This window comes from Lactuca saligna, chromosome 9, assembly GCF_052625555.1.
Source record: "Lactuca saligna cultivar CGN05327 chromosome 9, ASM5262555v1, whole genome shotgun sequence".
NCBI lineage: Eukaryota > Viridiplantae > Streptophyta > Magnoliopsida > Asterales > Asteraceae > Lactuca > Lactuca saligna.
In genome coordinates this window covers 29325582-29339961 of record NC_136425.1, presented here as the reverse complement: position 1 = coordinate 29339961, position 14380 = coordinate 29325582, and the positions used below count along the sequence as shown (strand labels likewise).

The following is a 14380-nucleotide window of genomic DNA, read 5'->3' as shown; positions in this document are numbered from 1 at the left end:
CAAACAGGTGAGGGCCAAATTCCTTCCTTCCCCTTTCGCGTTAGCCGGAAACGAATCGACAAGAGAAGGGCCGTCGGAAAACCCAACAACCCTTCTTCTTCTTCAATGATTTCAGTCGTCGGACCACTTCTTTTGACTACTCCGTTCGATTTCCATTCCCATCAGATGAAGACGATGACCAAGGCGAACATGAAGCCACGTCGAGGATCAATTATTCCCTCCTCGTGATCTGTTAAACCCATAGTTACCTAATTCGCCCCTGAGGCCGCGTACCTCGTACCGGTTCGCTGTGTACCGAATCGGGGTACGAAGGCATACCAAATCGATCTGGAACGGGAGCGGAATCGAGATTGAAGCGTATCTATTCGGTCTGGGAACGGGAGCATAATCAGGAATTGTAGTGTACCAATCGATGCTTGGCAAAGGGCCGATCGATCTTCAATTCGCTTATGGTACAATGAATTTTGTGAATCGCTTCAATTGGGATGTCGATTGGGACGCCAAGTCAGTGCCAACCTTCAATTTGGCGGGAATTAACGAAACGCTTGGAAAAAGTCGTAAGTCTCCTCGATCTCCAACCAAATCGTCTGTACCAAGCTATCAAATTTATGGATACAAAATATAGTATGATACTCGATTTCTATTATCTCATCCAAAATCTGTTCCAATTTCTCTTCATCTGCAATTTCTTTACTGTTTCACCGATTGAGAAAAAATGGCGTTTGGAAGAAACGCCTATACTCTAGCAGACAGTGAAATACAAGGCAACACCCACATCAGTGAAACACAAGCAGATTACATTATTGATGTTGATGATGAAGTACAGCAAACACAACAAAGATCAACAATCCCTGAAGGAAAAGATACAAGCAGACCACTTTTAGAAGAAGTTACATTCTGTGGTGCAGGAAACAGTAAAAATACTGGAGGTTCTAAACAGTGGGTTTGTAACCACTGTAAAGGCAAGTTTACCAGCTCGTACACCCGAATCCATGTCCATTTTTTTGGACCTGCTGTAGGGAAAACCATCGATATTAGAAGATGTCCTGTCATGGTTAAAGATTAACAGAAAAGAGAAAGTCTTAGGAAGAAGATTACAGAAGCAGAAAACAGTGGAGTTGCAAAGTGTTTGAAGAATTCTGTTCTCTCTAAAAATGCATCTTCAAGGAAACGCATTGAAGAATCATTTGGAATATTAGAGAGGAACGTGGTGGACTTGAAGATAGTTCGAGGATTATGTGCCAACGGAATCCCTTTCAATGTTTTACGTAACCTGCAATTCCTTGAAATGATTAGCACCATCAAGAATGCACCGGATGGATACAAACCCCCATCATGTGAAAAAGCGAGAACCGTATTACTTGATGAATGTGTTAGGGACGTTGAGAAGGAGCTTACACCGATTAAGGACACGTGGATCACACAAGGAGTCTCAATAGTCTCGGATGGGTGGTCTAATTGGAAACATAATCCACTCATCAATGTCCTTGCGGTTAATTCCCGTGGTGCAACATTCATGTACACGGAAGTCTTTTCGGGGGTTGAAAAATCGGGGGTAGAAATTTCAAAGTTTCTACTTGGAGCCATCGATAGTATTGGACCAAGTACTGTATTACAAGTTGTAACCGATAACACGGCTAATTGCAAGACTGCTGGGCAGGAGATCGAAAGGATACACAAACATATTTTTTGGTCCCCATGTTGCGTGCACACCTTAAATCTCATTTTTAAGGATTTGGCGACGGAATTTTATTGGCTAGAGGAGACCTATAAGAGAGGCAAAGGTATTGTCAAGTATTTTATTAACCACACACATGCTTTATCATTTTTTAGGGAAAACTCAACTCTAGAGTTATTGAAGGTTGCAAAGACTTGTTTTGCCTCACACTACATAGTTTTGCATAGATTAATGGAGTGTATGGAGGCTCTTTCTACAACCATTGTTCTTAATTCTTGGCGGGAATGGGTCAAGAATGGGGACGAAGCGACTCGAATACTTGGGTCAAAAATCGCCGATACAATCAAAGATGATGAGTTTTGGGACGATGTTGAAAATATATTGGCTATCACAAAACCAATATTTTTGTTACTAAAATTTTGTGATGGTGAAGGTCCCAAAATGGGAGAGATTTATGAAAGGATGGACAACATGCTAGGTGAAATCAAGGATGTCATGAGGGAAAATAAATATGCATGTTATTACCCTTAAGTTGAAAAAATTGTTTTGGATAGGTGGGAGAAGATGACAATCCCCCTTCATTGTTTGGGATTTGCCTTAAATCCAAAATTCTATGATAAGCACTACCTAGAAAAATTGGCACCCGGTGGCATGGCACGAAAAGCTCCCAACCAAGATAAAGAAATTGTACTTGGTGTTATGGAGGCATTTGATAGAATCGCGGAGAATGAAGAAGAAGCAAAAATTTTACGAGAACAATTCATGAAATTTCATATGAAGAAAGGAATTTACTCTATGACCTCAACTCAAATTGATGTCGTAACCATGGACATAATTGATTGGTGGGCAACTTATGGATCGAAGACTCCAAAATTGGCGGATGTGGCGAAAAGAGTACTCTCTCAACCGATTAGTAGCTCCTCGGCGGAGAGAAATTGGAGTACATACTCCTATATTCATAACGTGAAGCGAAATCGTTTAAATTGCAATAGAGCGGACAAACTAGTTTTTATTCACTCAAACATTCGGCTTCTATCCCGTTTCTCAGAATCTTATAAATCCGGACCCCTGAAAAAATGGGACATAAATCCGGAAAGCGATTATATAGAAGGTTCAAGTGCCCGATTGGAGGAAATGACTTGGGAGAATCTTGATGAAGAAAGCGTGGAGAACGGAAAAGGAAAAAGGCAGCGGTTAGATAGATGTTTTATGTTTGGTAATCTTGTGATGTTTTATGTTTGGTAATTTTGCATGTAATCTGTTACATCTTTTGGTACTTAATGAATTAAGACTATGTTTTTGGTATTTTGGTAATCTTGATATAATATGTTCCTTGTTTATCATACATTTACAATAATATGTTTCTAAAAAGGGTTTACATTTGGGTACACTGTACCGGACTTCATGGTACACCGTACCGGTTCGTACCGAAATGAGCCTACCCCCTCCGAATCGGATACGTCCAATCTAGTGAATCCCGTACTCGTACCTCGTTCCCGTACCGGATCGATCAGCGAATTAGGTAACTATGGTTAAACCCCACCGGAGAACCTTATTTGTTGATTTCGTTCGTACTTCTCCCTTCCGATTAGACGGAGATTAAACCCACGAGGGTCGCCGGAGGTTAACGCCTGCCCTTTCTCATGATCTCTCAGCCTCACCGGAGATTCCTATTTTTTCCTTATTTCCGTTTGTTTCTTCATCTACCTAATGAAGATAACGATTTATTTCCCCATTTTTTATACAAATTAACTCAAACCCCACCTCCTTATTGTAGCACTTAACCATCGACAACTAGTTTAGAAGTAACCACGAAGTTTATTCCTTCCTTTCCTATACATCGATTCAAGAACCCAAAATTCAGAACATGTTTAGTATTTTAGGGATTGTGGTGGTGTTCATACGAGAGAGAGAGAGAGAGAGAGAGCCCCTTTGTATATTATTTGATTTTTTATAAAATAAAAGCAAAGATCATAAATGGTCCCTGTGGTAGTGAAATGACAAAAATACCATTCAGTTAACGGACAAAACTTAACGGAGTTAGCAATAAGGACCAATCATCAAAAGTTTTGAAAGCACAGGGACCATCTATGATGTTTTTAAACCATGGGGACTAAACTTCAGATTTTGGGAAAACACAGGGACCATTTATGATGTTTTTTCTTTATTTTTTTATAATTATTTAAATTCTGAAATAAATAAAAAATATAAAAAAGAAATAATAAGGGTAAATAGTATTTTTCATATTTATTTGTACCAAACTACATAAAACTTTTGATTTTGAACCTTTGATCCAAATCGGAAAATGTTTGGACCTATCCAAAGTTTTTTTACAAACCAGTACTAAATTTATAGTTTTGTCTTAATTTGTAACTGTGTTTGTGATATAAATTAGTAAATAAATAAATAAATAAAAACTGTTAAAACCGACTTTCAACAATCAAATTCCGATTGTCGCTCACAATCACTGAATTGGGGACACAGTTAAGGGGAATCAGGTTCAGGCTCCTCCATGGTCGCTCCAAGTAACTTACGAGTTAGGGTTGTTCTATGCTTTGGTGCTTCCCCAATCATCGTCTCTCAGTGATTCTGAATCTAGAACTCTCAGAAGTGAAATGCAGAAGCAAACACCAGAAGACAAAATAGCTCAAAAGAGACTTTCGCAGGTTCCATTTTCAAATTCATGTTTCCCAATTGCGTCCTTTTCCATTTTGAGTTATGATTACCGATTGCAATTCAGAGAAAATAATTTGGGTCTTTTTCAATTTGGGTTAGGATTAGTGACTAGTGGGTAAGATAAGGGTTCAAGTTCATGTTTTCTGATTTTAAGGGTTTCATCATTTCTGTTTTAAGGTGTGATCTCACTTATTTGTGATTTTGTGAAGCTAGAGTTAGATTACATTAGCTAATTTTTTTTACATCATTTCTGTTTTGTAATTTTTTACATCATTTGTTCCATTACACACATTTATTGTTCTATATATTTTCTAAAATTTCAATATCAAAATTTATTTTTAATTTGATTTCTTTGTTTTTTGTTTTAGGTTCAAGTCTTATTATTATTATTATTATTATTATTATTATTATTATTATTATTATTATTATTATTATTCTATTTGTATGATATTTGTCATAAAATTGTCTTTAGATTTTTTGTTCATAGCAATGTAATCATTAGTACCCCCAGATAGATATCGTTTCGCTGCTTAAATCAAGACCGATAACCTGACCCATGATGCTGCAATCAACACCTGCCCAAGTGCAACAATCTGACACACTCTGGTTCCACAACACAAGTTCTGTTGTTGGACTGCGCTGCTGGCAACAATGATTGTAAAAAAAATTAATATTCTAGTCACCTTATATGGGTGTGGTTCACTCTAAATCTTCTTTAAAATCTAAACACGACGAAGCCATCTTCCATGACTTGAACACTAAAAACTCTAATTTGTAACATCAACCTATATGCTTCAAGTTCCCCTCTCAAACACATAAAAAAAACTCTAATATATATATATATATATGTGTGTGTGTGTGTGTGTGTGTGGTAGGGGGGTTAGACGGGTAGTTGCAGGTTTAATTAAAGAAAGAGAAAGAGAGAAGGCTAATATGGTTGAGGAATTGGTTTGATATATATATATATATATATATATATATATATATATATATATATATATATAAAAGCTTAGGTTATTTTGTTTTTACTAAGTATTGTGTGCTAGAATGCACAGATCTGGACCAATGAATGGAATCAATCAATGGACATGATTTGAGAGTGTATGATATTACAATGGGGTAACATGTATCATACAATCACATAATTTTTAGCAAAAGGGCATTTTGGACAATTAACTATATTTATAAAATGAAATTTTCGGATTTTTAGGGATGATTAATTTTCCTAATTTAAAAAAAGCTGAATTTTTTAATTAATTCAATTTTAAATTTTACCGATTTTATTTTATCAGAATATTTTTTATTAGAATGATGCTCTTTCAGAATTTTATTCTAATAGAATATTATTTTGTTAAAATGATGTTCTTTCAGAATTTTATTCTAGTAGAATATTATTGAAGATGTAATACCTCGTTTATTTATTTAATAAATAAATAAAGTAATAAATATAATTTTCGGATTAATTTATAAAGGATTTTGAAGTCAGGGGCTAAAAGTAAATTATAAACTTAAAATGCAAGTTTTGGATTCAGTTTGTAAAGATTTCTGAAGGCAGGGTTATAAGTGTAAAATATGAGCTTATTTTGAAAGAAAAGAGGGAAGGAGGGGCCGATTATGTCATTATGGAAAGGAGTTTAGAGGGCCACTGGGTATATAATGCTTACGGGAACCCTAACCCTAAAGAGAGAGTTCAGCCGCCATGTGTGGAGTCAGCCACACCCTCCATTTGTTCATTGTTCCAATCAGTGAGGATAGTCGTTGTTGCCGCTCCTTCGTCGTCCAAACACCACAATAGTGCCACTCTCGTACACCAGTCGAAGTCGTGAGCCACCAGAAGTGTTCCGTATCGAGTGCCAACGAATCTGAGACATGCTGAGACCGATGCTGCTCTTGGGAAGGACCGATCGAAGGGCTGCGGTTGGGTCTCAGTGTTGTATCCGCCGCCATGCGACTGTTTCATCAAGGGTGCCGCCGCTTTACTGCCGATGTAGAGCTAAGGACCACCGTACACTCAATCCACTGAAGATGGGGGTTGTTTCTGGACATCGGGGCTATAAGGGAGTGCGATGGATTGTTGCTGTCGTTCGTCAGTCGGGATCCCAAGCCCTAGCCGTCATCCCCGCTGTTAGGGGGTTTCTTTTCTGTTCAATGAGCACCACCCGGTGGGTGGCCGCCTCCGGATGTAGCACCCGGTTCCTGGTACGTAAATCTTATTTGAGTATTTTCCATTTTGCCTTGGACTCGGCGAGTCATGGGTCCGACTCGCCGAGTAGAGACGGGACCCGTGACACGTTTAAGTTGGCGACTCGGCGAGTCCATATCCTGGACTCGGCGAGTCACCGCTGTTGGATGAAACCCTAAGTTTCAGGGGGTTTGCACCCTATTTAAGCCCTCATTTCTGCCCCAAGCCATCCCCCTTCACCCTCAGAAGCTCTCCTTACATTCTAGCTCTTGTTCTTGTGAGTTTGAGGCATTTTAGTGTGTGTTCTTGAAGATTTTGAGAAGGAAGTGGAGTAGATCAAGAGGAAGGGAAGGAAGCCAAGCATCTTAGTGTTCTCTCAGTGATTTCTTTGAGGTAAAACTCGTTTTCCCCCTGTTTCTATGCTTGTTACTCCATTAAAGTCTTTCTTGAGCCCTTCCCCAAACTTGTATGTGCATTATAATTCGTAATAAGCTGTTTGGCCTCTAGATCTAGGCATGGTTGAGCTCCAGGAGCTCAGATCTACTGCCTTTATGGACCCATGTTCCATGAAAACCTCAGATCTACTCTTTTAGTGCATTTTGAACCCTAAAACCCTCATGGATAAATATTTACACGTAAAGTTAGAAACTTTACGTGTTATTCATGCTCTAGGACCCCAGATCTATGAATGGCATGGACTAGATTCGAGAAAAAATCGTGTATATGACTCTTGCATGAAGCAGACTCGGCGAGTCGCTCATCTGACTCGGCGAGTCTAGTCGCGAGTCTCCGAGTTGTCCCATTTTTCATTGTGCCGAGTTGTGTAGTGGGTCCAGGGTGGACTCGGTGAGTTGGAAGCCAAAACTCACCCATAAGGGAACTCGGCAAGTCGATGCCCAAACTCGACGAGTTCAAGGCAATCTTCTGAGAATCAAGGACAGACTCGGCGAGTTGTTCATACAACTCGGCGAGTCACAGCATAAATTGTTCATCGGATGAAGATGAACTCGGCGAGTTATTCATACAACTCGGCGAGTAGGATGAAGGACTTGGACATCAGTTTAGAAGGAGAACTCGTCGAGTCAACGCCCAACTCGACGAGTAGAGACGGGTTGCAGAACAATTGTTTGGACAAGGACTCGGCGAGTTGGAAAGCTAACTCGGCGAGTCGGATCGACTGAAAGTTGACTCTGGCTTTGACTTTTAACTTGATCAAGGGTAAAATGGTCAATTTACCCGAGGGTCAGTTAGCGGTGTTTGATTGAGTGTTTTGTGGGAATTATAGCCGGAGGATTTCCGGAGCAGCAGCAGCAGCAGACAGTCAATTCCCACACAGACCAACAGCTACTTCGAGGTGAGTTTTCCTTCGAGTAGGAACGGGTCTACGGCACCAAGGCCGACCTGTGTAGACGAGATGTTAGCACTAGAGTGTGGGCCGAACAGTATCTCTTGGGTTAGTTGATTATGATATATGTGTCAGTATGATAGAGTTGTCTATACTTGTTGTCTGTGTGATACCTGTATGTTATGGGTTAGCGGTTGAGTGTGGGCAAGGCTCGTATCTCTCTGAGGCTGGAGTGTGGGCTAGGCCCGTATCTCCCAGGTAGTAGTGTGTGGGCGAGGCCCGTATCTTCCGGCTAGCGAAGTGTGGGCAGGGCCCGTATCTTCATGAGTGTGGGCGAGGCCCGTAACTCCTAGTTGAATGTTGTATGTTATATGTTTGCATGGTATAAGGTATTATGGGGGAGCTCATTAAGCTTTGTGCTTACTGTTTTCAGTTTTGGTTTCAGGTACCTCTTCAGCTAAGGGAAAAGAGTCGGCGCGGTAGCAGCATATCACACATATGCTTTTGTTTTTCCGCACTATGGATTTTCTGGGAGGTACTCTGAATTCTTATTATGATGTCACTGGTTTTCAGACATGGATTATTATCATGAATGTTTTGTAATGATGTTTTACGTTTTAACCTAAATTAAAAATGAAATTTTTAACCGATAATTTTGGGGTGTTACAAGTTGGTATCAGAGCCCTGGTTTGAGGGATTCGGACACACCTTCGGGGGTGTCTGAACTCAAATCGAGGGATTAAAAGATTTTCTAAAAGAAAATGTTTTCTAAAAATTGAGAAAAGAGTTTGAGAAAGAATGAAGTGTGTGATGTGCGCGACCGGCCGAGCTCAAGTAAGTATTCCCCAAAATACCCATACAAGTTTATGTTATGTTTATCAGCTTTTGTAGAACAACATGCTAGAATAGGACTAAGGATCTAGGAGTGATGCCTTATGTGCCTGCTTTATGTGTCTCAGCTGTAGGAGAATTGCATGCTAGTATTGAGTAGACAGCTAGTAGGATAGCCTGATTAGGTTATGTCTGATGGTATGAGCTTAGCATTGTATGCTAGTATAGTTCCTATAAGCAGATAAAGTTGATTGAGATTGTTACCCTTGTCTGAATACTGCTTGCTTCGTGCTATGTGGGACTCTGAATAATGGGAGTTAGCCATTAGGCGAATACGTCACATCACATGTGATCAGGGTTGAATAATCTTAGAGTGCCAGATTTGATCCTACTGTGTAGCTCTTGTTTTAGTCCAACCGTTGTAGGGACGAGTCGGGTACTCGAAGGATTATCTGAGCCTCATCACATATGATGGTATTCGGGTAGTGGCTAATTGGCATTACAAGGAGGCCTGCAGCAGCTGAGGACTGGATAGGGAAGAATCAGAGATTTCCCTAGGTCAAGCCTAGTATGAGTATAGCAGTGCTCAGTGGTAGTGAAAGGGACCTGGTGGAGTCGAGGCAGTCCTTGAAGAAGGTACGGATAGATGTGGAAGGTAGTATGGGCCCGTACTACTGAAATCGGAGGATCCGTACCCGAACCAAGGAAGGCCAAGATAAGACCAGGGAACTTGTGGTAGTTGTGATCCCTCAAGAAGTATCAGTGTCACTAACGATTGTTACTTATGTATTGAAGAATGGTGGTACTACGATCGAGGCCGATAGATGGCGGTTCAGGAGAGGGGTCAGGTTCGGGATCAGGTTCCGAGTCAGTGGATGAGGGACTACGCGAGTTCATCGCGTCAGAGATCACCAGGGGTATCCTTGAGTCGACCCCCATTATCTTCGGGTCGATCAAGGAAGGAATAATTGAGTTGATGGAAGATCGCGTTCGGGCATTCAGGAGTGATATGGCATCTAGCCAGTCAGGATCTCGCACACTGTCCTTCAAGGACTTCAGGGGTAGTGGTGCGTCGAATTTTCACGGGGCGAAAGACCCCATAGCTGCTAGACGATGGATTGCCGACATTGAGTCTGCACAGATGATTAGCTTCTGCCCTGAGGGGTCGAAGGTGAGGTTCGCAGTGGGGTGTTTACAAGATCAAGCGAGGGATTGGTGGGAGTCCGTGGGGGACTCATTGGCTGTCGAGGCTATGACCTGGTCGTACTTTGCGACCAGGTTCAGGGCGGAGTTCGCGCCAGCCGTCGAGCTTCAGCAGCTAGCCAGGGAGTTCTTGGATATGAGGCAGACGACGGAGACTGTGGCGGAGATCACCGCCAAGTACCGGGAGAGGGATTTGTTAGTGCCCCAGTATGCGGGTGATGAGGATATGAAGAGGAAGGGAAAGGGAGACCGATTTAGAGCACATCTGGAAAAGGAAAGCAGAGGCAGGGCGGTGATAGATTGTGCACAACAGCTAGTGCGAGTCAGGACCCCAGGTGGGGGAGAGTTAGTGATTCATAGCGAGAAGCCATAGTGTGGACCCACGGTATGTTCAGCAGCGAGGGCTAGACGATACCTTCAGCAGGGATGCGCAGGTTATGTCGCGTACGTGATGGATACCGGGAGGTGGGTAAGGCAACGGTGATCGAGGTCCCGGTGGTGCAAGATTTCGCAGATGTCTTTCCGGAGGAGTTTCCTGGGATACCTCCAGAGCGACAGGTGGAGTTCAGGATTGACCTCGTTCCTGGTGCGGCTCCGATAGCCAAGGCACCATATCGGTTGGCTCCTCCTGAGATGCAGGAGTTTTCTACACAGCTGCAGGAGCTGTTAGACAATGGATTCATTCGACCGAGCAGTTCGCCCTGGGGAGCCCCGATTCTGTTCGTGAAAAAGAAGGACGGGTCGCATCGGATGTGTATAGATTACCGGGAGCTGAACAAGGTAACGGTGAAGAACCGTTACCCACTCCCGAGGATTGATGATCTCTTTGACCAGCTTCAGGGAGCATCTTGGTTCTCCAAGATTGATTTGCGTTCGGGTTATCATCAAATGAGGGTCAGGGAGGAGGATACGCAGAAGACCGCGTTTCGGATGCGCTATGGCCATTATGAGTTCGTGGTGATGCCGTTTGGGCTCACCAATGCTCCTGCCGCATTCATGGACCTCATGAACCGCGTATGCAGACCGATGCTGGATCGGTCTGTGATAGTCTTTATCGATGACATCTTGGTTTATTCCAAGACGCAGGAAGAGCATGAGGAGCATCTAACAGAGGTATTGGAGACCCTGAGGAGGGAGAGCTTGTATGCCAAGTTCTCCAAGTGTGAGTTTTGGTTGTGCGAGGTGCAATTTCTCGGACACCTTGTCAACCAGAACGGGATTCTGGTCGATCCGGCCAAGGTCGAGGCCGTGATGAGATGGGAGGTTCCGATGTCTCCATCTGAGATTCAGAGTTTCCTAGGATTGGCAGGGTATTATCGGAGGTTCATTCAGGATTTTTCCAAGATAGCCGTACCCCTGACACGGTTGACGAAGAAAGTCGTGGTCTTTCGGTGGAGACCCGAGTAGCAGGCTGCGTTTGAGACACTGAGACAGAGATTGTGCGAGGCGCTGATCTTAGCCCTGCCAGAGGGTGTAGAGGATTTTGTGGTTTATTGTGACCCGTCCATTTCAGGGTTGGGTGCGGTACTGATGCAGAGGGGGCATGTCATTGGCTACGCTTCGAGGCAGCTCAAGCCTCACGAGGCGAACTACCCGACGCATGATCTGGAATTGGGGGCGGTGGTTTTTACCCTCAAGATTTGGCGGCATTACCTCTACGGGGTTCGATGTACCATCTACACGGACCACAAGAGTTTGAGGTACCTCATGGATCAGCCGAATCTGAACATGAGGCAGCATCGGTGGTTGGATGTGGTGAAGGATTATGATTGTGAGATCCTTTACCACCCGGGGAAGGCCAACGTGGTGGCCGATGTGCTTAGCCGCAAGGCGGCGCCGATCAGGGATATTTGCATGAGGATGACCATAGTGACTCCCCTGTTGGAGCAGATTCGGGAGGCTCAACAGGAGGCTATCAAGGAGGAACATTGGAAGAGCGAGCGTGTGGTGGGTCAGGTTTCCTCCTTCGATTATGATAGCCGAGGACTATTGACACTACACCGTAGGGTGTGGGTGTCGTATCATGGGGGTGTGCGCCATATCTTGATGGAGGAAGCGCACAAGTCCTGATTCTCTATTCATCCCGGGGCGACGAAGATGTATAGGGATCTTCTTCCAGATTATTGGTGGCCCCGCATGAAGTGGGATGTGGCATGGTACGTTGAGCGGTGCCTGACCTGCAGGAAGGTCAAGGCCGAACATCAGAGACCGCATGGAAAGATGCAGCCGTTGGACATCCCGTTGTGGAAATGGGAAGATATCACGATGGATTTTATCACGAAGCTTCCCAGGACCGCGCGTGGAGTAAATTCAATTTGGGTCATCGTGGACCTATTGACCAAGAGTGCTCACTTTATCCCGATTTAGGAGAGTATATCGGCCGAGAAATTGGCCGACATCTACATCAGGGAGATCGTGGCGTGGCACGGGGTGCCAGTATTGGTGATCTCGGACAGGGATGTGCGTTTTACTTCCAAGTTTTGGAAGAGATTTCATGATGAGTTGGGCACTCGTTTTCATTTTAGCACCGCCTTCCACCCGCAGACGGATGGTCAGAGCGAGCGGACCATCCAGAATTTGGAGGATATGTTGCGGGCATGTGTGTTAGATTTCGGTGGTAGCTGGGATACCTATCTTCCCTTGGCTGAGTTCTCATACAATAACAGCTACCACGCGAGTATTGACCGTTCCCCATTCGAGATGTTGTACGGACGGAGGTGCAGGACCCCGATATGCTGGGGTGAAGTTGGCCAGAGGGTCATGGGGAGCACCAAGGTGGTGCTCAAGACAACAGAGAGGATCCAGCAGGTTCGGAGCAGGCTTCAGACTGCTCAGAGTCGGCAGAAAAGTTACGCCGACAAGCGTCGATTCGACTTGGAGTTCCAAGTCGGGGATATGGTTCTCCTGAAGGTGTCCCTTTGGAAAGGCGTCATTCGATTCAGGAAGTGGGGCAAGTTGGGCCTGAGATTTATCGGACCGTTCAGGGTTGTAGCCCGGGTGGGCAAGGTGGCGTATAGGCTGGATTTGCCAGTTGAGCTCAGCTAGATCCACAACACTTTCCATGTTTCTCAGCTGCGGAAGTGCTTAGTGGATGATTTAGCAGTAGTGCCGTTGGAGCATATTCAGGTTGATGACAGCCTGAATTACATTGAGAACCCAGTCGTAATCCTCGACAGGAAGTCGAAGGATTTGAGGAACAAGAGGGTGGAACTAGTGAAGGTGCAATGGCAGCACCGCAAGGGTTCGAAGTGGAATTGGGAGCCGGTAGAAGAGATGATGGAGCATTACCCCGAGCTGTTTCAGGATCGAGCACCAGACATCGAGGACGAAGTCTAAAATAAGTGGGGGAGATTTGTAGCACCTGGTTCCTGGTATGTAAATCTTATATGAGTATTTTCCATTTTTAGCCTTGGACTCGGCGAGTCATAGGTTCGACTCGCCGAGTAGAGCCGCGACCCGGGACACGTTTTAAGTTGGCGACTCGGCGAGTCCGTATCCTGGACTCGGCGAGTCACCGCTGTTGGATGAAACCCTAAGTTTCAGGGGTTTGCACCCTATTTAAACTCTCATTCTGCCCCAAGCCAGCCCCCTTCACCCTCAGAAGCTCTCCTTACGTTCTAGCTCTTGTTCTTGTGAGTTTGAGGCATTTTAGTGTGTGTTCTTGAAGATTTTGAGAAGGAAGTGAAGTAGATCAAGAGGAAGGGAAGGAAGCCAAGCATCTTAGTGTTCTCTCAGTGATTTCTTTGAGGTAAAACTCGTTTTCCCCCTGTTTCTATACTTGTTACTCCATTAAAGTCTTTCTTGAGCCCTTCCCCAAGCTTGTATGTGCATTATAATTCGTAATAAGTTGTTTTGGCCTCTAGATCTAGGCATGGTTGAGCTCCAGGAGCTCAGATCTACTGTCTTTATGGACCCATGTTGCATGAAGACCTCAGATCTACTCTTTTGGTGCATTTTGAACCCTAAAACCCTCATGGATGAATATTTACACGTAAAGTTGGAAACTTTACGTGTTATTCATGCTCTAGGAACCCAGATCTATGAATGGCATGGACTGGATTCGAGCAAAAATCGTGTATATGGCTCTTGCATGAAGCAGACTCGACGAGTCGCTCATCTGACTCGGCAAGTCTAGTCGCGAGTCTCCGAGTTGTCCCCTTTTTCATTGTGTTGAGTTGTGTAGTGGGTCCAGGGTGGACTCGGTGAGTTGGAAGCCAAAACTCACCCATAAGGGAACTCAGCGAGTCGATGCCCAGACTCGGCGAGTTCAAGGCCATCTTCTGAGAATCAAGGACGGACTCGGCGAGTTGTTCATACAACTCGGCGAGTCACAACATAAATTGTTCATCGGATGAAGATGAACTTGGCGAGTTGTTCATACAACTTGGCGAGTAGGATGAAGGACTTGGACATCAGTTTAGAAGGAGAACTCGTCGAGTCAACGCCCAACTCAACGAGTAGAGAC

The 14380-nt window shown here is 43.9% G+C and overlaps 1 protein-coding gene across 1 annotated transcript; it reads left to right on the top strand.

Moving 5' to 3' along the window:
* The first annotated feature begins 715 nt into the window (after nucleotides 1-715).
* On the top strand, nucleotides 716-2209 carry LOC145016142 (uncharacterized). Its single transcript, XM_078974548.1, has 2 exons — nucleotides 716-943; nucleotides 1070-2209. The coding sequence occupies exons 1-2, from the start codon at nucleotides 716-718 to the stop codon at nucleotides 2207-2209; spliced, it is 1368 nt and encodes a 455-aa protein (XP_078830674.1).
* Nucleotides 2210-14380: the final 12171 nt, after the last annotated feature.

Coding starts and splice junctions, on each gene's coding strand:
- LOC145016142 (XM_078974548.1), top strand. CDS start 716: ATGGCGTTTGGAAGAAACGCCTATACTCTAGCAGACAGTGAAATACAA. Junction 944..1,069: donor CTGGAGGTTCTAAACAGTGG/GTTTGTAACCAC, acceptor AAAGATTAACAG/AAAAGAGAAAGTCTTAGGAA.